General features: G+C 41.8%; 1 protein-coding gene across 1 annotated transcript; it reads left to right on the top strand.

Moving 5' to 3' along the window:
- Positions 1 to 1514: 1514 nt before the first annotated feature.
- PLEK (pleckstrin) lies at positions 1515 to 26623 on the top strand. The gene is made up of 9 exons (XM_069494468.1): positions 1515 to 1571; positions 12343 to 12498; positions 12713 to 12894; positions 14583 to 14674; positions 16770 to 16954; positions 18426 to 18530; positions 22769 to 22852; positions 23690 to 23759; positions 25132 to 26623. Exons 1-9 carry the CDS (start codon positions 1530 to 1532, stop codon positions 25266 to 25268), a joined length of 1053 nt encoding a protein of 350 aa, XP_069350569.1. The 5' UTR covers positions 1515 to 1529; the 3' UTR covers positions 25269 to 26623.
- The last annotated feature ends 310 nt before the right edge of the window (positions 26624 to 26933 follow it).

Genomic DNA, 26933 nt, shown 5'->3' with positions numbered 1-26933 from the left:
GGCTTAAAACAATAATTTTAATTTACTATCTGACAGTTCAGGAGGCTAGAAGTCTGAAATCAAGGTGTCGCAGGGCCATGCTCTCTATGATGGCTCTAAGGGAGAACCTCTGCTTGCCTCTTGCAGCTTCTGCTAGTTGCTGGCCAGCCATCCTTGGCATTCCTTGGCTTGTAAATCCATCACTCCAATCTCTGCCTCTGTAGTCACATGACTGTTTTCTTTCTGTAGGTTTCTCTCCTTTTCTTATAAGAACACCAGTCATATTGGATTAAGGACCCACTGGCTCCAGTATGACCTCATCTTAACTAATTATATCTACAACAACCCTGTTTCCAAATAAGGTCACATTTTGAAGTACTAGGGGTTAGGGCTTTTTGGGAAACATAATTCAATGCATATCAAAAATGTTAATAGAAAACCTACCTAACGGGTACAATGAACACTGTTTGGGTGATGGGCACACTAATAGCTCTGACTTAAGCATTCTAAAAGCTATCCATGTAACAAAAACATTTGTACCCCCTTAAGATTTTGAAATAAAAAAAAAGTTTATAGAAATTGTTCAAAAAAGAATTCTGTGGTCAAAGGAGTTTGGGAAATACCATTATATTATAGGATTCTTTGTTGTAGTACTTAGCAGGGAGGAGGGTAGCTTTAATTTGCTAATCTGTGAGGAGAGTTGCCAAGCTGGGACTGTTACGTACAGTTTCTCAAAAATATATTTGATTATGGACTTCCTTTTACACACCCACTGCGGGATTAGCGTTCAATGTGGAACACCTTTCTCATGCCCAGTGGGATGCTGCAGCACCCTCGTGTTGTCCCTCCCAGGTCTTCTGGTTTTACCTCTTACCTGTGGTCCCAACTTGAACAGCTGCTTTTCTTCTCTGAACCTGAGTGTCCTTATCTCTAAGACAGGGACAGTAATACACTTTCCTTATGAGTTTCTTGTGATGACTTAACCTAAATTAGGTAGGCTGAAAAACACCTAGTCCAGTGCCTGGCATGGAAAGAAAAGAAACAAGCATTCACTTAATAGTTAACTTGATTATGCTATCCAGACAGTTCTGAATTTCTTGGCATTTTTATTAGGCATTTCCAGGATCTCAAAAATAACCCCTAAATAGGACAATTTCCACCAATAAAGTTTTCTTGTTCATCTTCCTCTTCCTTTCATCAGTGTTTTGTTTTTTGGTTTTTTTTGTTTTTGTTTTTGTTTTTTTTCCTCTTTAGGGGAATGATTTTCTTTATGGTAATAAAAATTTACCTTGGGTAAATATTCAACCCAACCTTAATTTTAATAAATCTCCAACATTAGCAAAGAATGGTTTGTTAGCTCTGCAGTTCCTTATTCTGATCTTCCACCCCAGTGAGGGGAAGAGGATGTGATCATGCGCTCGTAGCAGAGGGGAAATTGTGAAAGAGACCCGCTGTAGAAAAGGCAGCCCACAAGCACCTCGGCTCTCAGAGGAGGTTGAGCTGCCTGGACGACTTGTCTGAGAGTGGACCTGTCTGTTTGTCCATCCGACATGGAACCGAAGCAGATCAGGGAGGGCTACCTTGTGAAGAGGGTGAGTAGAAGCGCCACTTACAAGGCGGTGGGGGAGATGGGCTGGGGAGGACTGGTGTCCAGCTTTTTGCTCCACTCACTCATTTTAGGAGTGTTTCATCCTGAACCTATTGGGTTGGAATAGCAGAGCATGGCGGCCTGTAGAATGTGAGGTTTGGCAGGGGGAATACATATTCCAGTGAAGGGTAGTTAAGAAACTGCCTTCTGGTTCTTAAGGGCGAACTAATCCTGCTCAAGCTTCCTCACGGTTTGATTTGATGGGTCTGAGAATTCCAGACTGCAAGGTCTGGAAGGTGGGGACCTAAGCTAACTCCCTCAGGATTTAGAATATCCTTTTCAAGAGCCACACACACACATTCTGCCAAAAGACTCAAACTCCTGTGCTATAGAGTTTACTTGGAGAGACTATTCATTTGTTATTTAAATTCTGCCGCCCCTTGGTTTTTTTGTTTTTTTTGGAGGGGGAGAAAGAATAAAGTGATTAAAGATGAGTTGATATAATGATACAGTAATTATAGATTATTTCTTGGGCCATCTTCTTAGAACTGATGCATTAAAAATCTTATGTTTTTTATTGGACAGAAATTTCTTCACTCACAATTCTTAGGAACTTTGTGTAACATGCCATCAAGGTCATAGATGCACCATTTTAAAGATTAGAATATAGAGATTCAAGTTTACTCAAAAATGCTAAGTCTCACTGGTGTTACATCAGGAAAATTGAGTTTTGTTAGCACTGTTGGTCTTTCTTCTGATGCTGGGTGTGTGCAGTGTGTGCTGAGTCGTTGTGAAACCACCCAGAATGGTGAATTCACACGCAGGACCTGTTGGCATCCTGTGGGCAACACCCAGCTACACAAGCGTGCTCGCACCAACCCAAGTGAGCTCAGTGTTTCAGAAGTGAACGACTTTAGTACATTCCTTCAGATGCCTAGCTTTTTAATTAATGAACACGAGACTTTGTTTTAGGCCATTCATTTGGGTTTAAATAGCACACATTGGTGCCTGATTCCCTTTTGTTTTCAGGCTGAAGCGACCTTAGGTCAGCTGGCCTAATTCCCTCAGAAGACACAGACCCAGAAGGCTCAGCAACTGCCCCAGGTCACATGGCTGTGACATAGCTGGGACCAGGAGCTCACTCTCTGACTCCTGGGTTTCTGACCTATGGCACTAAGCTCTGTTCAGCACCCCTGCATTTTCTTAAAGAAAATTCAGCACATGGACTGCCATGTGAGTTGTATTTAATTCAGGCTAGTTTTGAGCCCAGGGCCTTGTAAAGCAAAACCTTGCAGTTGGTTCATGTAAATTTTACTTGTTGATATTGTTATAATTAATATTGACAATTTAATTCTAAAAACATGGATTGCATTGCATATAACTCATGCACAGAAAACAATAAATAATAACAAATTAGAAAGGGTCATTTTGTTTTAATAAAACATCATGGCTCCAGGGAAAAATTTTTTTTTCTAGTGTGGCAGTCCGTGTGTTAATCTAAGTTAGGGTTTATAATGTATTTGTGGTGGTGAGAGTTATGAGTTGGTGCTGGAAAATAAATTGACACTCAGTGGATAATCTCTCTGGCTAGCCATACTTTGAAACATCCTTTGGAAAAGACACACATCTACACAGAGGTATATGTAGATTCCTTGCAATAGACACCAATGTGCTCTCTGAGAACCAATAATAATTAAAATTGACTTCTTTCTTTCCTGATCACTTGGGCTAGTATCCTGAGAAGCAAGTAAATGGAAACATTTCTGCAAGGTTTTTTGTTTTTGTTTTTTTAAAAATTAGAAATATCTTGCAATGAAAATTGCTATTATAAAATTTATATGCTCATATTTTAAACTCCCAGAATTACAAAGATATGAAGACTAAATATCTAATAAGTCAGGCTGTCTCATTGGAAGGGGGGATGATGGAGTCAGGGTTGTGAAGCATAAGGACTTAATAAATGTTTTTAATCAGGGAGAGTAATTCTCGCAGATTATGGCCTGTAAAAGCCAATCTAGAAAATATACCTGGAAGAAAGCATAGTGAAATTTCATATTGATAGTTCTACACTTTATATCTTCCTTAATTTTCATGCTTATAATTTATATTTTTCCATAATTTTTGCATTTTTCTCTGGGACCTATTGAACACTCTCTGATGTAATACATTAACATTCTCTAATTTGGCATCTTTAAGAAATGTTTGGTTCAGAAATATTCCCTTTGTCAGCTGCAGAACTAAACCCAAAGCCAGAATTTCCCAATAAGGTATTAAAGTTCTTAACTGTTTTAGACATTAAATTTCTTACAAGTATCTCATGTATGGATTAAAAACTATATATATCAGAAATCTAGCACATAGTATGTGCTACATAAGCTACATAAGACACTGATTATTAGTATTTGTATTAATATACACTTCAGTGAACAGTGAATCCCCTCCTAGATGCTAATGGGGGTATCTACTGGTTCCTGGGTTGGTGGCCAAGTTAATCATGAAGAAAGAGCCGTGAAAATCTTTCTCTGACAAGACTGTTAGGAGCCCTGGCGAGGGTTACTGATGTTAAACATGACAAGCAATAATAGATGAATCTTTCCTCCTTCTCTTATGCAGCTTAAGATACCTGGGTAGTAATAAAGAACACCTTTCTCCTATGTCTCGTTTTATGCAATAATTTTACTGGAGATAAGACATTTTGGGAAGAAAAAAAGTACAACATTAGAATATACCGGTGCAGTTCTGTCAAGTGAGAACTCTTGGGGTCAACAGTCAATGGCGCTAACTATAAAGTGTTTCTGCTTTTTTTCTGTGTAAGAGAACTGTCCACATTTCACAATTCAGGTTTCCTCTTTTCCCTCCTGATGAGATCCTTACATAAAGATGATGGTTAAGAGGGGGAGGGAAAACACATGATTCTGTCACTTTTCACTACTGTCATTCTTAATAACATCCAGGTTTCCCTGCCTTAGTCTTGTCATTTTTGATTTACAAGAAAGTGCTTAGAGCCAACCATGTAGCGGCTGGCTGCTTTACAAATATGACCTCATTTAATCCTAACCACCCTGTGCGATCCTCATCTTACAGATGAGAAAACTAAGGTTCAGAGAGAATAAGTGACTTGCTCACAGTCAAATAGCTGGTGAGAAGATGACTTGGGATTCAAACCCAGGCCTGCCTGACAGCAAAGCCCACCATCTCGTGGGTCCTGTGCAGCATTCTGAAAAGCAGGCTCCCCCAAGCCAGCAAAACAGAGATCAGATGAACTCCCCAGGGCCAGAGTGGGGCCCGGACAAACTGTATTGTGGGAAACATTGGGTTTAGTAACCTCAGCCTTCCTTTCTCTCTGATTAGGAAGTTACTTTCTAGGCAATAAACATATTTGGAAGGTCCTTGAACACATACTACTGAAATGGATATGTTTATAATCATAGCTGTAAAAAAGAGAGAGAGGAACAAATTACTTGCCATAAATAACCTAGACTCCTCCAAGCCATTTTTCAAACTAATCTCATTCCAAGAGGTTTATGGAGCAAGCTGTCACTTCCACGTCAACCAACTCAGCAAGCACTTCATGCGGCAGGACGAACTTACAAGAATGGCTTAGGGATCTGGATGTCTTGTGAGGCTGGGAGAAAGCACAGGAATCGGGATGATAGAAAGAGAAGGACAAGTGGCTGGAGCAGGAAGGAAAAGAACTGTTGCAAGCTGAGGTGGAAGAGGAAAGCCTGAGACGAAAGGGAGAGCGGGAGAGTCAGGGGGCCTGGCCCAGGAATTCCTCCCTGCAGCTACATTGTCTTCTGAACAGGATGAAATAATCCCCAGAGATTTGTATCCATTGATTCATCATCATTGCAATAGCTACATATGTGGTGTTTACTCTGCAGCAGGGACAGTTCTAAGCATTTAATGCATTAATGCATTTATATAACATACTTATAAAGACCCTACAAAATGGGTACCATTATTGTGCTTACTTTACCAATGAGGAAATTGAGATACAGAGAAGCCAAGGACCTTGTTCAAAGTCACACGGATAATAAGTGGCAGAACTGATTTGAAACTCAGCATTCTGGCCCCAGCAACACACAGAGCCTAACTACTCTCCACGTGGCCCTCGTGGGCTCATGTTGCAGTGACTTTCTTTTCCAAAGTGCCGTTGCTGTGGTGGGTGGTACCCAGGAGAACCTCATGCCAGAATGACTCTGCAGTGTTACCCACAACACTGTACTCTTACCTATCTATACGGTTACTATTTCTTGAGTACCTACTACATGCGAGCCACTATGCTAAACCTTTAAGTATATTATCTCATTTAATCTTTACAACAATGGGAAGTAGGTACTTTGTTACATTCATTTTATAGGTGAGAATACTAATGTTGGGAAAAATTAAGTAACTTGGCCAATGTCACAGAACTTGGAAGAAGCAAACTTGAGATTTGAATCTAAATCTAAGACTCCATAAATCATGCTGTTAACCCTCTGCACCATTTCTGTATTGCTTATTTAATGATTTTATTGAAAAGTTGTCTAACCTGGAAGAATTTATTTACATAAAAAATATACTACTGAATAAACTAGTTCACTTACCTTCAATGAGTTTCCATAGGCACAAAACAACCACTTGTTTGGGATGTTATGCAGTGATTTTATGAATTAGTTTGGAAAACTGGAAGGTATGATTTATGATGTAACAGAAATAAGGGCTTATTTGAATGCAACATCCACTTAAAATAACATGTCCCATGGGTGTGGGAAAATAGGTAATAGTGACTCATAGTTCCGCTTTAGTTAGATACATAGTTTTGACCATAACATAATTTTCCTTTGAATTCTAGTCATACGTCAGTAGATGAAAAGAGAAGTTGAGGGAAAGGGGAAGTTAAAAGTGGTGTCCTCACTTTATAGGAAGTGTGTGGCAGGGGTTCTAAACACAAATATCCAACTGCCCCAATTCTCAGCCACTGGCTGTGGAGTCTTTCAGTGAAGCTGGACATACCGAGGAAGGCACACTCCAATCTGTGCATTCGTCACACTGACCTGGGGCTCACTCTCTCCCCTGATAGCTTGTGAACCATGTGAGACGAGGGACTGGATCTTGTTCATTTTTATACCCCCAACACCCAGGCCAGTGTTTGAAATGTAGGAGCTGTTCGATCATTATTTGTTGAAGGACCATGTCTCAGACAAAGAAACTTGCCTAAAACAGACTCCTGGAGACCAAGGAATCAGGGTTCCATATTATAGTCACTTTTTTAGTATTTAAAAAAAGTCATTTCCAACAGGGTACTCATTTTTAGATGATTATGTAAAATATGTTTCTAAGATTTATTATTTCTTTTGGCTTGCAAGTGTGGCTCAAGTGTTAACAGGAGCATCTGGAAATAGCAGAGTAAATGGAAGTGGAGCAGTGGCCTCTTTGGAATAGACGTGTCAGATCTCAGTGTAGAAATGGAATTTACATATGTAATCGAACTTCTCCTCTACAGCCTGCATTTCTTTGACTGACCTGTTGACAAACATGCTTGAATACCTCTCTTGTCAGGGAACTCACTAATTTAATTTTCTCCCTTAGATTATGCAGAAACTGTTTTCCTGAAACCTCTACCTATTGGTACTACAAAACAATCTAGCTGTTTCACATCTTTGAAGACAATTCTCATCTTCTCTGCTTAGCCCTTTATGGGTTAAAACACAGCCAGTTCCTTCAACAATTTCCCAGGAGAGATGATGCCACCTTGGTGCTCTCTTTTGAACAGGCTCCAGTTTATCTGCAGCTTTGAGGGTCCCTGGACTCAACATAGTTGTCCAGGGGCACCTGATAACCATAGACTTGCAGGTAGAACAGGTAGTAGTCAATGAGTGCTTACTGAGTATGTACCAGATATTGATTGAAGCAATTTACATGGGTTGATTTATTTCATTTCCCAACAACCCTAAGAAGTAGGTATCATCATCTCCATTTGCCAGATGAAGAAAATAAGATTTAAAAACTTGTTCAAGGTCATATTGCTAGAAAGTGGCAGAGTTGAGATTTGACCCTGAACTTTCCAGCTCCAGAGCCCATGGGCACCTGCTGCCTTTGTTTAAAGTTAGAGCTCGTGCCTGTAATCAGCTACTCTACTTGGGAGGCTGAGGCAGGAGGATTGCTTGAGCCCAAAAGTTTGAGACCGGCATGGGCGATGTAGCTAGATCCTGTCTTGAAAAAATAAAATAAAATAAAAAGTTAGGATATCACTTTCCTTGCTTTAGATCTTTTGCTTTTATTTATGCAGCTCACAGTGTGTTTAGGTTTTTTAACAGCCCACTTCAAACTTCTGATACGTAGAGCTCTTTTATTTTTCACATCTTTTTAAAAAGATTTTTAAAAGTCTTTAAAAATATTATTAAAGAAAAAACTGTATCTTATTATTTTAATTTGCATGTCTTTGATTGCTGTTGAAGCAATATATTTTTGTTTATTGGACCTAGGTATTTCTTGTTTCGAAAATTGCCTCTTTATACCTTTTGACCATTTAAAAAAATGGAAGTGTTTTGTATATTTTGTACTGATTCTAAAGAGTTTTTAAAAATATATTAAGGATATTAACCTTTAATCATATGATAATATATTGTAATTATTCATGCATTTTCCTTTGCTTTTCAGTTGTTGCAATTTTTTTTAATGTACAGAGGTTCATTTTTTTGTATGGTCAAATATCTCATCCCTTATTTTGGTGTCATGCAATGTCAGACTGTTATGTGCTAAATTATGCCAGTCCCATGATGATGATCAGCTATTCACTGGGAAACTTTAAATCTGACTCAGCATCTAAAACCTGCCCATTGCAGACAAGTAATTTTATAGGTTTTGATGTATAATGGGAGAAAACAGACATATGCTATACATGCATACATACCTATATATACACACACATACATACATGGAGGTATATCTCTCCATATAGCATATGGAGATATATACGTGGGTGTATGTGTGTGTATGTATTTCCATTAGAGTGAAATATCTAGCTAAGTGGTCTAAAGAAATTGATCCAGATTCCAGAGTTATTCAAAGTTATGCAAGAACCAAAATGAAGACAGCGTCCGAAAGGAAGGGAACGAGCATAAAACTGAGACTCAGGAGACCTGGTTTCTAGCCCCAGCTTCATATTAACTGATCAGGCGTATTAGGCCAGTCACTTAACTTGGCCTTTCATTTTTACCTATATGATGAAAGTGTCAGTAGATGATCCTAAATTCCTCTCTGGTTTGGACATTCCATAATCACACATCCAGGTATGTTCTTGGGTGAGAGCGCCAAGAGGGTTGGGTCCAGAAAGGGGAAAATACAGGGACGGCCGTGGGGAGGTGCTGCCAGGTTATTGAGTGGGAAACTGGTGGCTGTAGCAGTGTCCAGGAGGAGAGAGGAATCACCCCAATTCTACCATCCTAACCTAACTAACCACTATCTAACCTGGAATAATGTTTAAGTGTTATAAGTGGTCAGATTTCTCTTATTTTATAAAGTATTAGCCTCCTAGTTTGACTGCACTAACACTTTTCCAAATTGGATGTGACATTTCACACTCCTGCTAGGCATGTATGCAGTTCCAGCTATTCTAGTTCCTTGTCAAGTCTTATTCTTCTCCATCTCTTAAAATGCTAGGTACTCTAGTGAGTGTGAGGAGGTATTGCATAGTGGTTTGAATCTGTATTTCCCTGACACATAGTGCTGAACACTTTTTCATAAGCTTTTGGATATCTTCTTTAGCAAAGTACCTGCTAGACATTCTTTGCCCACTTAAAAATTGGATTGTTTGTACTTTTCTTATTGATTTGCAGGAGCTCTTTGTATTCTGGATGTGAATTTTTCTGAGATGTAAAACAGGCATTTGATTGAGATTATTTCGTATGTTGGTGTAGCACCTGACCTTGCTCATTTTTTAAAAAAGGAAATAATCCAGTGTTAGTCTGGAATAGTTATTCTTCCTATGTGGAAAAGAGATAGGATATTTTAATTTAAAGAATTATTTTAGTAGCTCAAACCAAGGAAACATTTGGACAAGCAAAGTGATAGTCCCACAAATGTTTATCTTGGCATAAATAGTCTTCCTTTTGGGCAACTGGACCTTTATATAGAGGCCCTTTGTATTCTGAGATAAGCGGCAGGATCTGCTGGGAACTGGATGATAATTCTATTTTGTGGTGGCCATGACAGAGTGACATCATGGGTCAAAGAATAGACCTTCCAAAGCCCTCCAAAAATATAGACCAGAAAGAGAGACTTCCTTGATCTAGTCAGAATCGGTTAATTTATTGCTAACGGGGCAGGTGGTGTTAACCCAAACTGAAAATTTTTTAAGTAAGAATTTTCCTAAGGGCCACATTGATGTGGACAGCCTCACTCTGGCATCATAAAACATTTTGCAAGTGATTTTTATACAAACCAGCCATGCCTGCACACAAGGCTGCTGCCCGAGTTTCTTCGCAACATTCATATTTTGATAAATCATATTAGCCCAAGGGACGGAATGGGTTACAGGGTGCAGGCCCATGGATGGCCCCCATCCCCACAGGAGGCAAGGCTGTTGGATTGTAACGCTTTTCCGTGAGCCCAGCCGCGGGCATCCACTACTACTCAGTCTGAGTTGGCACTTGATATAGGATCTATTTGCCATTCCTGAGTTGAACTGAACACAAAGCTTGGGAGCAGAAAATAAACCACAGAAAGGCAACCTGAAATACACAAGAAGGAAAGCAGAGAGATCCGTACTACATCCCCTTGGTAATGGCCCGTGAGGGGCTTATGGGTCAACAGTTTATCTTAACTTTTAAAAAGTTCCAGCAGAATGACAGTCCCCTTCTCCCCTGAAGGCTGCTTTCTTAAGCAGCCTGGTCATACAAATGTGGGCCTCCACCCTGGCCAAAGCTATCCTATTTATTAAGTCCTGCATATGTCTACAGAATGCCATGTTTAGAAAACATTGCTATGTATTATTGTTTCTATTCTTATGCTAATAATTTTTAATATCTTCTTTATCAGTCTTATCTGTTCCTTAACACATAATGTGATTTTAATTACAACCATTCATTCTGCAAATTATTTATTGGGCATCTGCTAATATCATGGTGAGGTAGATTCCTGCTCTCCTGGAACATATAATTTGGTGGCAATTTATAGCTGACAGAGTGTTTTTATACATTTTATGTATAAAATATGCATATGTATGTATAAAATATATACATTGTATGATGCATATATGCATTGGATGCATATAAGTATATACTTGCATTATACACTTATATATACATATTTCATACATTATCTAAGCCTAATTATACTTGTTACTATGCTGTAAGATAGAATTATTGTTTCCTTCTTAGAGAAGAATAGAAAGAGGATAAAAGAACAACTGTTTATTATGCTGGAAAAACAAAGTATTGAAGGCATTTATACGTGGCCGTCTCTTAAGATATTTACTAATACAACCTCCCATTTGTAGAGCACATTTGAACTTATGAAGTCCTGTTCACAGTATTTCACTTAACATGTGCTTGAAAGCTCTGTAGTAGTCATTCTTATCCCCATTCTGATGCTAGGAACTGAGACTCCACGAGGGCAAAAGTCTTGCCAAACTTTGAGCAGTAGGGAGGAAATAGAGCTTAGCTAGATTGTCTAAGATTCAGCAATTTCAGCAGCACTATAAGGTCTTAGAAGTGAAGGCAGCTTTGGGGTGGAACAAACTTTTATTTACACCCATCTTTAGTGAGTCATATTAGGTGGTTTGTAGACCATATTTTGAAAAGAGCCTCCTACATTTTGACTTTAGAATATTTGACTCTTTCTTCAATTCTGCCAAACCCTCCCAAGAATTAAAATTTCTAAAACAAAAATAAAAACCCTTCCAACCAAATACCCAGGATTATTTTGTCTATTTTTTCTCTTCAAACTAGACAGTTAAAAATTTAAAAATTAATGAAGACCAAAAACATATGAACTATACTTTAAGGCCATGGTAAGATGAAGTTATAGGAGAAAGCCCTGCTGACAGTTCTTACACAAAGCAGTGGGGTGAGAATGTTTATATGAGGTTGTCCCTTTGTGGTTCTTAGTGGTGTGAACCGAGCACGAAAAGGGAGGTGCAGGAGAAATTATAGCAGGAAAGGGTCTGGGTGGGGAGAAAGTAGACAATAAGGACTGGTTGATCTTCTCAGTGAAGTGTGATAACTGCTGACACTTGGCAGTTTGGGAAATAATCTTTTGCATTATTTTAATGAACATGCACTGTATGCTCAGTACCATGAGCCAATGAAAGTATCTAATAATGTCATTGCCATGGAGAAGAACAGATAACCACACTGAAGACAATTAAAGAACTATATAAGGCAACATATAAAAAGTTCCAGAGCGTGTGGCACAATCAGTGAGAAAAGTGATGGTGACCCTGAGATCAGGGTGGGTGGGTGCCGTTCGGGAAGCCTCATCAATGAGGTGGCTAAGCCAAGCCCTGAAGGATGGGGAGAGGCTAGTCCGGGAGATAAAGGGGAGAGGGGAGAGTTGGGTGAGGGCATTCCAGAGAGCGGGGTCAGCTAGAGCAAACGGCAGGGCATAGAAATGAGATAGGCACCCTAAAAAGTCACTGATTTGAGAGTGTTTATGTTAAAGGAACAGAGATGATGTCACGAAACATTTTTAAAGCCAACTCTAACAAAATAGAGAATCTCTCCTGTTAGGAAGAAAATACAGTTTACGAAGATCCCTGCCCATCTCAGCTCTTTTTGTTGTCATTACAGGGGAGCGTGTTCAACACCTGGAAACCCATGTGGGTTGTATTGTTAGAAGACGGAATTGAATTCTATAAGAAGAAAAGTGACAACAGCCCCAAAGGAATGATCCCCCTGAAAGGAAGCTCCCTGACCAGCCCTTGTCAGGACTTTGGCAAAAGGATGGTGAGTTGACATCATCGGCTGCAATGAAACCCTGGTCAGGCACTGACCTCTCAGTCCATGTGTAGCCTACAGTTCGTTCCACCAGCCCACACACTCCATCCTGGCTTTTGGGTCTCTCTTGGCCAGAATGGGTTTGGGTCAACTGTTCTGCTTCATGAGGGGCCTCAGCCCCTTGAAAGGAGTCATTCCTAATGGGATGTGTTTTGGTTTTCAGTTTGTGTTTAAGATCACTACCACCAAACAGCAGGACCACTTCTTCCAGGCAGCCTTCCTGGAAGAGAGAGATGCCTGGATTCGGGACATCAAGAAGGCCACTAAATGCATTGAAGGAGGACAGAAGTTTTCGAGGAAATCCACCAGGAGGTCCATTCGACTGCCAGAAACCATTGACTTAGGGTGATTTTCTGTGTTTACTTCTCTCTACCCCTTCCTTTTCTCTTTCTTCCTTCCCTCTGACAGAGAAAAACATAACAGATCCTTCTCCAAGGCTTGCTTGTTTTGGCCACCTCTGAAGTCTGTCTCCATTCAGCCAGGTTGAAACTGGCACTTGGTGCACTAAGATGCTTTCCTGGGTCTGAAGGAGCGATCATGTCCTCTCCAAAGCCTACCAGCTGAGGAGAGGAGGCTAGTGGAGTATAAATTCTCTCATATTGGGTAACAGAGAGAAAGATCAAGATGAGAGAGAGAGAGAGAAACTCATCATTGCATATATGAAGTAGCCATAATAAGTTAGTTTTGGCAAAAAGAAGAAAAACAAAAAAAAGCTTTGGGATCTCTGGGTAGGAAGGAAAAGGCAGGGGCTATGTATCCAAGCAAGCGAGGTTTCAAGTTCAAGTTCGTGCATTCACAGTGAGGAAGGGCCAGCCAGGGGGAACACCCATCCTGGGTGGAAGCCATTTGTGCGCTGGTCAGATTTAACGGCCCCTGATGTTGGCTGGCTTGGAATTGCAGGCGATGGCTGTAGCCTAAATGTGGTCAGAGGCCAATAGGTAGTTCTAGCCCCTGACAGAGGTTGGGAATGGGGTTCCTTCCTTCCTGAATGTTTCACATTTCACCTCTCCAGTCACATGAACTCTTTTCCCTAGGAATCTCTTTCTTCCTGCTAGTTTTGCTTTTATGTTGAACATTCTCTGAATCAGGAACCCTGATGAAAAGAATCCCATACTGGCTGCTTAAAATGTCCAACAAGAACTGTTTTTGTGGGTGGAGGGAGAGGCCCTGAGAGGGGACTACAGATACTGCTTCCCGTGACTCACGCAAGACTTGGCGTGTCACGGAACTTCAATAAAGTTTGTGCACTGAGCTTAGTGACACCGAGCAGCTTCCCTCACCATGGAAGCTTTTTGGTAAAGACCCAAGAGGAGGCACCTGGTCTAGTTTCAGCTGCTGGCTGGGGACATCGAATGACCACATTCCTGGCCAGGACTGTCAGAACTAAGTGGGAATGATGCTTGGACTGTGTGAAGCCACAGGGTACATGAAACTGGCCTTCTGTTTTGTTACTTAGAATTTCTCTGATAAGGCTATTTTTGCTTTATTACTTCAAGGGCAAAGATGAGAACTTCCCACTATGTTGCCTTATAGCTTACCATTTCAAAAATAAAAGATAAGCTTAGTAGAAACATTCACTTTCTTAGAGGCAAATGTCTACAACAGATGGTCTCTTGAAGACCTTTAAAGAATTGGGACATGAGGATTGAGGGACCTTAAAGATCTATAATGCGTGGGAAAACGGCTCCGAGAATCTTTCATCTTGGGCACCTAACTTGGGGCAACTCTCCATCTCAGGTACCAATAGTTAAAGCAACAAAGAGCTTAATGAATTTAACAGACATTAAATACTTTGCTAGTCCATTTAGCTCAATGCAATGCAGGCCACAGTTACGCAAATATGCCTGCTGCCCTTTAACTACTTATAATCTGGTGGAGAGATTATACTACAGGAATACCCAGAGTGGGGGTGGGGGGGCTGTGTTCATGGGCAGCCTCTGTAGGGTGACAGCTCCTGGGAAGAACTCACCATTCTGAAATGTTCCCCATTTATCCACTGTTTTTTTTTTTTTTTTTTTTTTTAAATCTCGTAGTGCCTTGTATTTGTCCATGAAAGACACTGAAAAAGGAATAAAAGAACTGAATCTAGAGAAGGATAAGAAGATTTTTAACCACTGCTTCACAGGTAAAAGGACTTGCAAGCCTGAAATAGGGCAAATGAGGGAGTTCTTCAGCCTCATGTGTTGGGGGTGTGTGTGGAGCGTGGTGGGTGGACGGGGTCCCAGATGCAGACTGGGGAGCATGCGGGTGGGACTTGCCAGGGTGAAAATAGAAAGATGGGTAGAAGAGAACTTTGTTTTTCAAGATAGTGTTTTGGAAGTTCCAGCTAAATCAAGGGTTTTTTTTTTTCTTTCAATAAATGGCATTATGTTGAGAATTGCTAGAAATAGACACAGAATTGGATAAGGTGCAACACTTGCTATGATAAACGAAGATCAAGGCATACAATGTAAGATTTAAATGACAATATTGGGGATGTCAGAGGCTGCACAGGGTTGGGCAATAAGTTTTACAAGTTTAGGTAGTATAGTGTAGTGGTTAAAAACATGTTCTTTGGAGCCAGACTATCTTGGTTCAAATCCTGGCTCTGCAACTTACTAGCTGTAAAACCTTGGGCCATTAACTTAACCTCTCTGTGCTTCATTTTTCCTGTCTATAAAGTGGAGACAATCACAGTGCACCCACTTCCTAGGCTTGCCGTTCAGCGTGTAGCACAATGCCAGGCCAAGTGCTACATGGTAGAAGCTCTCAAGTGGTTATTATGATTTAGAAGATCACATTTTTTTTCACAATCAATTCTATGAGTTCAGAAAAGAGGAAGAGCTCAGGGGCTTTTTGGGTTTACAAGGTTGCTGTGAGGTTTAAAGTCTGAAATGCGGTATCATTAGTTCACCCTTGAAGAGAAAGAAAAGTGGCCAAAGCCTTTCATGTATGACGTTCGTGGAAGGCTCGCTAGCCCACTGCTCTCACTCCTGCCCTGAGGGTGCAGCCCCCACTGCTTGTGCATGGATAGCCTGGGACTGGCAGGCTGTTACGTTGGCTCCCTCCTTGGCTGCATTTGTAAAGAACATGCTGTTTTTTTATTTTATTTTTAATTTTTATTATTGACACATAATTGTACATATTTATGGAGTATAATTGATGTTCTGATACATGCATACATTGTGTGATGAGCAAATCATGGTAATTAGCATATCCAAAACCTTATATATTTTTTGTTGTTGTGAGAAGGAACATGCTGTTTTTAATACAAAGCTTCATCATAGCCAGCTAATAATCCAACTTATGGGTTGATTTCATTTTATTGTCTTTGCAATCCCCTCTTGAGGCAGAAGGTTGATTAAATGACTTCTCAAGGTCACTGCTAGACCCTGCGCAGGTGTGCCCATCCGTGCGGGTGATGTCATCAAATTCTAAGTTAGGACACCGCATCCGACATGTTACTTCCTATTTAAAAACTTGCAATGATTTCTCACTGCCAACTGTCTTAATGTGCCATCAAAGCTCTCCCCACCCACCCTGCACCTTCCTCCTCCTCTTGTTCTCTTTTGCCTTCTTTCCACCACCCCGTCCCCTGCCCCATGGGGCTGCTTCGTGCCTGTGTGCGTCTGTTCACGCTGCTGCTCCTCAGCTGGGGCTGGTTCCTTGGAGTCCCTGACTCACAGGCTTGGCAAACACCCACTCATTTGTGAAGCCTCTGCCCAGTGTCAGTTCCTCTATGAATTTCTTCCTGACCATGAGTGTGTAGCCTCTTCCTCCCACCCTCTCCACCCCTTTCACGCCTTCACATTTGACCCAGTAGTTCCACGGGACTGACTAACATAGAGCAGAGCCCTGGTTACGAGACTGACTTATCAGCCATCTCGCCCTTTAGATTCCCTGGGGGAATTTCCCTAACACCCATCTGAGTATCTAGCACCTAGTAGGTGCTAAATAAATGATTGTTCATTAATGGAAGAAATGAGTGAGTTAGTAAAAACGATTTCTTTGATGCATGTGTTGCTTCTTAAGTAGCATGTAGCATGTTTTCAAAAATCCTTTATATCGATTCTTTTGTTTCTAGGTATCTAGACCACTCATTTTGCTTCCTCTTTCTTGGAATAACAGGGAAGATGAGACAAGTCAGACAGTTGAGTCCTCTGGAGTCAGTTCAGGGGTGATTGTCAGTGGCTTTTCCTTCAGTACAGAGAGTTCACTTTCCCTCTGATGGTCCCATGCAGGTAGCTGTGTCATCGACTGGCTGGTGTCTAACCGGTCTGTCCGGAATCGCCAGGAAGGCCTCATGATTGCCTCCTCGCTGCTCAATGAAGGGTATCTGCAGCCCGCTGGAGACATGTCCAAGAATGCAGTGGATGGAACCGCTGAAAACCCTTTCCTGGACAACCCTGATGCCTTTTACTACTTTGTAAGTGAGAAAAGCTACCCATCTCTTCTCCCTGTAATGGTGGCTGCCCTGGGAAGATTCTAGGTGGATTTTCAGTTCATAGACATAGATGCAAAAGAAAGGCCCCTGACCTACAGAGTACTGTTAGGTGGGGGGTCCAGGGAAGGTCAGCCACGAAGAATAAGGAAATACCTGAAGTTCCCAGGCCCATTTGAAACTTCCATTGCTCCAACATGCTCCAGACTTGATAGCTGCTCCTCCACAATGCCCACCCATCCAAGTGAGCTCATTAAAGGAAACTATTGTTTACCTGAATAATTTTCTTTATGTAGACTTTTTAAACTTTATTGTATCATATTTATTCTTATTCTAAGCAATAATTCATTTATAAAAATTTATTAGGCCCTATGACAGGTACCCTCCTAGACAAGGAGATCAAGGAGATATAGAGGTAGGGGGTGGGAAAACAGGTAAAAACCCAGCCCTCATGGAGCTTCCTTTCCAGAGGGGCATCCATAAACTCACAGGTGTGATGTGCTAGTTGTATTTTTCCAAATGTACATTAAAATGTGCGACTCAATACAAAATGTGTTTATCTGTGTCACCTCCTACAATCATCTTTTTATTGTGCCTCTCCTGGTATGCATGCCCACTCAAGATTGGGAAACACTGTGTTACACAATACAAACCTAACCTTGGGCCAGGTGGAAAATAAGCAACAGTGGATTCTTAGGGGAATTTTGGCAGTTTCGTTTCTATTTTGGATCAGAGTAAAGAAGTTAGGAAGCTACTTAAGGGAACCACCCTTCTTACAAAATTGAAGTGAATGCCCCAGAGAGAGTTTCATTTCACTTTGGGGGAAGTTCTACTGTTGATTTGGTTTTCTCCCCTCCCACCACCCCCTAGACCTTAGACCTGGTTGTTTATAGCTATTTAAGTGCAAGATTCTAAAAATATCCTTCACAGAGGCTCCTCTTCCTCTGTCTGATTCATCGTCGCCCCCTCTTGCTGAGTGAGTCCCAGTTCCCTCCTGATTCCAGGGGATGAGGCTGGACACATGCTCTCAGTTTTCTCCAAGAAGGGGCTTGGTGGCAGAGGTTGAGATGAAGATACTATTGCCTGTTATAAATTAGCCCACCCCACTTTCAAGGATGTGGCCATGATGACCCAAGAGAAGGGAAGCTTTGAAGGCAGAAATGTGCATGGTGAGGAAGATGGAGCTAAACCTAGGATCAAGCTTGGGAGACCCTACAAAATAAAAGGATATTGACAAGATCACACTTGAGTGGAGACGAGACAAGAAACAGTCTCTAGAAGCAAGTGAAAGGAGGAGGGGAACCTGGCTAGCCGAGGACAACCTCTGAAGTGTGGATTGGGATACACACAAGAGCAGAAGGAAAAGGAGGAGTCTACCCTAGCGGCTGGAGGGGAGGTGGAGATGGAGACAGAATGTGTACTGGTAAAGTCAAATTGCTGTTTGATTCCCCAACAGCCAGACAGTGGGTTCTTCTGTGAAGAGAATTCCAGCGATGATGACGTGATTCTGAAGGAAGAATTCAGAGGAGTCATTATCAAGCAGGGATGTTTACTGAAGCAGGTGAGTGGCCACCACTATTTCCTTCCAGCCTTTCCTCCTTACCAGGTCCTTCTTATTTCTAAATTATGAAATGACATTTAGTTTCTTTGGCCAGGAGTCGAGCAGAAAATGAAGCCCACAGAATGAAAGATGGATGAATAGCTAAGTAGATGATCGAAGTGGCATTAGGTCAGGAAGACTGAGGAAGGTAGTGCAGCAGATGCCCCTAGAAGTAGGAAGATGCCTCTTGTATCAACATCATGATACAAGAAAGATGTTTCTAGAAAAATATTGCCCTCTTCATTGGCTGGAGGAGATAAATTGTCTAAGAGATGCCATCTAAAAGACAGAGGTGTAGCATGGTCCAAGTACTTCCGTTTTGCCTGTCCCTCCTCCCTTCAAAGTAACAAGGAAAATGGGACCAGGTCACACCCAGAAAGGGAACATCATATACCATGGAGAGCAGTGCCATTCTAGACTGTAAGTAGGGCATGGTGAGACCATAACAAGGGCATGCCTGAGGCCAGCTCCACAGGAACAGCAGGGAAATGTCAAATCCAGACTGAGGGTGTGGACACAGTCCTGGGGGAAAGTGCAGGTGTCCACAGGTACAGGCCACTGTCAGTCTGGAAGGCAGGAGTCAGTTACCAGGTGCCAAGGCACGCAATGATGCCAAGAGGTAAGAGAACACATGGGCTGTGCCAAGCGAGGAAGCCAGGATCAGCACCTGGTAGAGGAAGAAGTGGCAGGAAGACATGGGAATATTCAGGGTGAAGCAAATTGATACTAGCACATGGTGACATAGAGGCCAAGGCTGCTTTACAGGACCAAGGTCTTGCCTTCCTGGCTGTGCTGTGAGCTGCCTTAAAAGCACTGCTCAGTATGTAGTGGAAAGAACCTCATTTGCTGTAAGGAGATTTTCATGAACTCACTGTCTATAGGTCCCTTGGGACTGAGAGATTTGACTTACTTCATATTAGGACCCTATAAGTTCCATCTTAGTGATTAACGGGATGGGCAAGGAGGGAAAAATCAGATCAGAGCATATATTAACATTTACAAAGAGGAACTTTGGGCTAGTGGAGAGTAGGTATAGACATGGATTTTGAGTTTCACTGGCATTGACTCATTAGAATGGAAAACTTACCTTCACATCAGCTTTTAAGAGAACAGTATCCTAAGAAATTTACAGCAAGTATTTAGAAAAAAATTGATGGACTATCCTAATATCTTTTTATGACAGGGTGACCGGCTAACTAGATTAAAGGGAAGTCCTGGGGCAGGGCCAGCCTTATGTAGGGAAGCCTCTAGCAGTTGCCCATGGGCAGAGTTTGCCCATCTCCGGCTTCCCCATTGGTTCTGCCAAACAATCCTATGCTCCTTGCTCTTTGAAGGTGCTAGAATGTGGCTGCTAAGACAAGAGTAACTTGGGAGGCAATTTCATTATCTCCTTATTTAGTTGATTCCTTCCATAATTCTATATTGTTATGAGCTATCTTGAATTAGTTGATTGGACAAGCCCTAATCTGGAGTGGGGCTCTTTGAAAGCTGAGGATAAATTTTAATAAGGGATAGATACAGTGTAGATTGGACTGGAGCCATGTCTGAGCAAAGCACCCCAGTTGCTGGAGACCCTGGGTGGTCAACAAGTAGCTGTGGGCAATGGGTGCCTGAGTGTGTTTTGCAGATAATGGGGACAGGAAGTAAACTTACTTATGTGTTTTGCTTTGCCTTCCTTTACATGGCCTTTGACAGGTTCAATTTAGCCTTCGCTAGCCCAGTTGGTGCACAGTTGAATCTCGCAGGGAACTGTTAAAGTTGCATCCCAAGAAAATTAAATCAGGGTCTGAATTTTTACAGCTCCCAAGTGATGCTGATGTGTGAATCACCTGGAACCTGAGCTAGCTATTTTCTGAAAAGCTAATTTATCTTATTATCAAAATACTACAATTTAAATAGTCATCCTTAGAAGCTTCCTTTTTACATGAAGAATTCAGAAACCTATGTGCATTCAGGAATTTTATTCTTTTATAGTATTCTTTTCTCTATTTTTTTTTTTTAAGCATGGGGTGGTGAGCAAAACTTTTCTATTTGAATTGACATTCCTTTAATGTTTGTAATCTCTTAGCTCAGTAGTTAGTAACCCTGATTCATATCAGAACCACTAGAGGGAATTTTAAAAAATGGTAGAACTTAAGTTCCACAAAAAGTAAACCATGCTGGTAGTGGTTAACCTCCACAGAAGGCTTCTTATGTGAAAAAAGGACACCTGTGCTCCACACCTCACAGATGGGAAGTAGCTGTGTCCAGCTGGAGGCCATCCACTCCTCCTCTTTTCCCACTTCTCTCATCCCAGAGGAAATGATTCCACTTGGCAAATGTAGCAAGCTTGAGGATGAATGATCTTGGATTACATTCAATGTAATTCATTTTATATAATTCCTTCTGTTATGATAATGCATAAAATATCTACTTGTTTAATATCTACATATAGATTCTTTCAGGGAGAGGGACAATGTGTTGTATACGTTTATCTTGCATCTGCTTCAGAGTTTAGCATCCTTCTTTGTAATAGGCAATAGACACGTGTAGAGTGAATTAAGTTGAATATAAGTAGATGACTTCGATGGTTCAGCAACAATTTTTGGAAACCCCAGGCACGCACGCATTCCTTAAAACCCCTCAGGAAAATGCCCATGAAATGAATGTCATGACATGACATAGCAGACAGAAATATTTTCTCTGCTGGCATATGACTCTATGGGGTTCCTGGCTCCATACTTCAGGCAAGTAAAAGGTTCTTTGGCAATGAGCTTCTTTGCCAGATATTTAGCCAAAAAGCTTAGGTCCATTCCTGAAAGCTTCCTTTAAACTTCTCTGGCCTGGCTTTATGAAGGAGGCGCTGTTTGCTAAAACCACACATTTCATTGCTTTCAACACCAGTGCAATAAAAAATGTTGGAAAATTTGTATGTGTACCTGGCAATGTGGGGTGCTTTAAAAAATGGCAAATAGCATTCTTCGTGTTGGCTAAGTAGAAACTATGTATGTATCTTCTAATCTAATAATTTTTTTGGCTTCTGAATTTGAAGTCATCTGAACTTTTTGTGGGAAATTGTAGAATCAGCTTTTTACCGTGACATTTTAAAATCTGCTATAAGCTAATTGAAATAACTGGGTAATTCATGGCAATTACAAACAGATAGGAAGCAGCTTTCATGTGCCAGCCTCTGTGCTGGGCACTGGGGAGCAAAGATAAGCAAGACATAAATCCTGCCCTTACAACTCACAGCCTGGACAATGCCAGTGTCTAATCCTATGGGGAAAGGCCAAGTCCTACTCTTTTATCATCATGTCTGTTACAGCCACATTCATTTCCATTTCCACTGCTGCTCCCTGAAGTTTAGTCCTAATAATTTTATGCCTGGGTTGCTGCAATTGTTCCCTAATGGCCTCCTTTTTACTTTGTCATCTTTCTCCTGGCTTTCCTTTCATCTAACCAGCTGGTCCATCCTATCTTTTGTCACCATATTACCTTCCTAAAATGTAATCTTTTCACTTCCTACTCAAAAGCCATCAGCAACAGCTCCCACCTTTCATTTTCGCTAAGTCCTTGTCCACTGGTCCAGCCTTGCCTCTGCAGCTCCTCATGACCCTCAATTCTGGCCAGACTGGTCTTATTCATCAATGTCAGAACGTGCCTCGTACATTCTCACTTACGATTTTGTGTTGTCAGTATTCTTCCCACCCACCTTTGTCTCAGCCACCTAAATCCTGTGTGTCACACATGGATAAATGCAGGTCTTTATGAGGTTTGCTTTCACATACAAAGCCCACAATTACATCTCTCTCATCTAATGTCTTTAAAACCCATTCTCTATACCACTTATTTGATTTGGGCATTTGCTATTTTATATTTCCACATAGATCATAAATTCCTTGAAGAGCAGGGCCATGTCTTCAACCCTTTTGTGTCCCCTATAATTACTAACATAGTACATTGTACAGAGTACTGTCTTGTATCATATTAAAACTGGAAGACAATCATTAGAAATAATTTAATCCATTCATTACATATAATAATATCCAGATTGTTAATTGATGTTAGTGCTATCTCCCTGACAGACATGGATCAGAGCTAGTATTTCATTTTTTCTTTCTCTGTTCACTTCATTAAAGACTTATTATGTAGGTACTGTGTATACAGAGTGATGCTAGGAACTCATCATTCCTTTTTTTTTATGTCGATCCTGGATATAGGGGCATAGGAGGAAAAACTGGAAAGTGAGGAAGTTCATTCTGAGAGAAGACCCCGCCTACATGCACTACTATGACCCTGCTGGGGTGAGATTCTGTGGTTCATAAAGCTATTCAAATAGGAGCCTCTGCTGCATTTAAGAGCTGGGCTTCCCATTCCCCCTTCTACTCTGTTGATAGCCCCTTTTCCTCTTCGCACCCCACTTTTTCTCTCCCATCCTCTTCTACCTTTTCCTACCCACTTTCGCTGTAAAGATCTGAGATCTTGGGTCACTGAGGCCAGCATAAGCTCAGGGATGGAAGAAAATATCACTATATAATTTATTTGGTCAACTCAACATAATTTTTTTTGTTTGCCCCAATCTGATATTTTCAGGAGAGAAATGTGATCATTCCTCATCCAGGCCAATTTGGATGAAAGCATTGTTTAGGCCCAGGAAGCTGGGCTGTTGATTGTTTAAGAGGACTTTTTCCTCAATAAAATGAGCCACCTGTAATGCGTAAAGATATCTCTGTCTGGGTTGGGTCTCCAGCCTCAGCTTGCAGCACAGGGCCCTTAGACCCCCTCCTGTGAGGGCTATACTGCTGTGTCGGGTGCACGGGGCTGAAGAGCTCTGGAAACATGCAGCTCTTCCTTATTGGGAGACGAGAGCCTCTCTACCTCCCCTGCCACTTTCCTCCAGTCGGAAGCCCAGATTGACTTGCGCCTCCTCATCCAGCCTACCTGGCCCCACAGAAGTGGAGTATGGAGGATGTGGAAGGACCCTCGATCTAGGAGTTTTCTTCAATCTCTTTCTGCTCTTATTTATTTTGAGAGCCCTGACCTATACCAGAGGGAGTCTGTGTGGCTTTTGCACCAACAGGAAAAGGTATATCCATACACTCTATTTTGCAAACATAACAAACAACTCCTCTCTCCTTTAGGGGGAAGATCCCCTGGGAGCAATTCGCTTGAGAGGGTGTGTGGTGACTTCGGTGGAGGGCAACCCAGATGGTAAGTTGAGTTTCTGTGTGAGAGAGGTGTGTCTGCTCAGAGTCCCCTCCCGCACCTGAACATCCTGAGCCAACATCAATCCATCCATCCATCGGTCAGCATAAGCGTGAATGAATTTACTGTCTGAAAACCTGGGAGAGACCAGGAACTATTTATTCTCTCCCAACTGCTGCCTGGGCTGTCCAGGCCTTGGGGAGTTGGAGTGGCTTTGTGGGTGCCTCGAGTAAGTCCATGAGCAGAGCTCAGAAAACCCATCACTTCAGACCTGGCTTAGATGGGACAGCTGTCAGCTCCTGACACCTGTAGTTCAGCATGTCACTCCTTAAAGGAAGTCTTTCACATGTCCAGACCAGGAACTCTCCCACAACAAAAGGAGCTTTGTGCTGTGAGGCAGCGTGGGGAGAGGAAAGAGCACCTGGGCTCCAGTCAGGTCCGTGCTGGTCAGCGAGCCAAACGCCCTTCAGTGAGTCACCTCCCTACTCTGGATCTTAGTTCCTGCTCTAAAAGTGAGGCGCCTGCACTAGCTGATCTCAGGTCACAAGGCTATGATTTGGTGCGTGGGATAAACGTGTGGGTGTAGACTGAATTCTCAGCAGCTGGGGAGAAATGGTATCACTGGGGAGATGTGCTTTTAACATACGAACCCTTGCCATCTTGGGTTTATGGTGTGACAGAGATGGACAGGAAAGCACCACAGCTGCAAAATCTAGATTTTTTTTTTTTTTTTTACCAAGCTTGAATCTGCCCACCCCCATGCCTTGCCCCTGAGAATTATGCTTTAGTTTTGGGGTAGGGAGCATGTTGTTTTTTAATTTGATTTGTGATGTTTTAAGTCTTGTCACAGTGTTGGCCAATTTATTGCCTTTTGGTCTGTCAGCAGAAGCTCTAACTTAGCCCTTGATAAAAACTAGTTCAAGCTCTACTTGTGGTCCTGGTGGTAGGTCTGGTTTTGTTTGGTTTCTATATAGATATAGATAGATTTCAAGGTCAGTCCGTGGTTTTTGTTATGAACAGAGGAAAGGTACCCATTAGACACTATTAGAGGTTGCTCATTAAACACTATTGATATGTAAAGATGAGAAAGTTAGTTTGATTATAAACTAAGAAAGAAAATGTTTCTCCTTGGGTGTTTTACTTATTTCTTAAAAATAGACACACACACTATTATACTATGTATCTATCTACATGAATACTATATATAGAATTGTGCAGTGAATTATTCTATAATCGTACAATGTATGTTTGAAAACCACATATTTAATTTCCTTAGAACACTGGGAGAATAGAGATTTAAAATGACTTGCAGAGGAGAGTGGACCGAGTGGCCTGTCTGCTGTCTGTGTGCACTGCCATTCCCTTTCTTTTTCCCCAGGCAAGAAGAGTGAAGAAGAGAACCTTTTTGAGATCATCACGGCAGATGAAGTACATTATTTCTTGCAAGCAGCCACCCCCAAGGAGCGCACAGATTGGATCAAAGCCATCCAGGTGGCCTCCCGGACTGGGAAGTGAGGGCACGTCTGCACTCGCAGCCCCTCCTGAGGGAAGTCCACGGATAAGCTCGGTCCAGGACCAGCCCACTGCTGTGACAGATCAACAGAAAGGGCCCAGGATGGGAAGCTTTCATCTGCGCAGGATTATGAATGTGATTGACCACGTGGCACAAGGATTCCCTGCACTGCATTGCTCACTGCAGCCTCTCTGGCCCTCTCAGTGCTCCCCAAATGGACAGGACAAGCTGTGTGACCTCTGTAGTCTGCTTACCCTCTCCAGTCCTCCGGGCCTCTTCTGAAAAATGAAGGGATTTTGCTAGGACATCCCTGAGGTCCTCCTTAGCTTTAAAAAAATACCCTGTGATTCTAATACCCAAGAAAGTGAAAGTGTGTCTAGCCATCCTGCAGGTGTCCTTCCTTGGTTAAGTCTTGGCCTTCAGCTGTCTTCAAATGTTCCGGAACCTGAGACAGCTCTTCCCTTAGAAACTGTTGCCGATCTGTCCTAGGAGTACTAGGTATAAACTTCTTTTGTTCTCTTTAGCCGCCTTCTGCTTGCTCTCAGCTATGAGAGCATGTCACAAAATGAAGGCATGCTCTCTTCTTCCTCGCCCTACCCAGAAACGTCCTGAGAGCAGTGGTGGCTCTTAGAGAGATGCCTTCTATTACTTTTTACTGCTGGGAAGGTTATGTCTTGTGGGAAAAAGACCCGGGGAGGAGTATTGAACTTGGACTTGAGGCTGATCTGAGAGGGGTCTCCCTTTGTTCTTTCCTGAAGTCTGTCTCTACTGTTTATTATAATCAGCAGGGGGACCCCAAATCTGTGAGGTTCTGTTTTATTTGAGATTTACAGAAAAAATGGCTAGACAGGTTCCCTCCATGGGCGGGGGGCCTGGGCAGCTGCAGAGGGTGGAGGGGCTGCACTACAGGCCGGCTCACAGAGATGGTGCTGAAGGGACTCGGATCTGTGCAGAGCTACTGCTGGTGGCCCTTAACATGGTGCCGCACTCTCTGTTCTGCACTTAGGATTTGGTGGCTGTGCCTGAGCTTGAGGCATCAGCAGTAGCAACTCCTGCTTGGGTTCTAGGGGGCCTAGATTGAAATTGGGAACTTGTTTACAGTTTTGACCTTGACCACTAACTAGTGATTCTTCTCCAAAATTGAGAAAGCAAGCACACATAGAACCACATATGTGTGTGACAGTGTACTTTTGCAACTCCAGATTTTTAATTTTAAGGCCCCAGTAAGGAAGGAATAGAAAATTTTTCCTGATTTTTATTAATTTCTCTGTTGCCTTCCCTCAATCCCCCCTGCAACATTCCTGAGGCTGTTCCTGTTCCCAGATTGTTTTATCAATGGCCTAGAGGTAAAGGGCTATTTTTTTCTCTGATTCTTTAGTAGGTTGTCTTCATAGAATATACACAATAGTTTTTCTACATTCAGTGTTAAAAATATTTATTAATATCGTGTTAACCTTATGTTTTGAAATAAATAGGACTGTGTGTAGTGCCTTTTTGGTGTGATGCTCTGTTTTGCCTACCACTAATGACTCTCCTTTTCTACAACTCAGTTTTTTTTACTGAGGATAAAACCATCTTTCATCACTCAAGTCATCTAAATAATTTGATTTTTTTCCTGTATTCATTAAGGATACAGAAAACTATTTACATTAGGGGAAAATAAGTTT

The sequence above is a fragment of the Eulemur rufifrons genome, chromosome 19, assembly GCF_041146395.1.
Source record: "Eulemur rufifrons isolate Redbay chromosome 19, OSU_ERuf_1, whole genome shotgun sequence".
Taxonomy (NCBI): Eukaryota; Metazoa; Chordata; class Mammalia; order Primates; family Lemuridae; genus Eulemur; species Eulemur rufifrons.
Note: the sequence above shows the minus strand (reverse complement) of the source record. Positions and strands in the feature narration are given on the sequence as shown.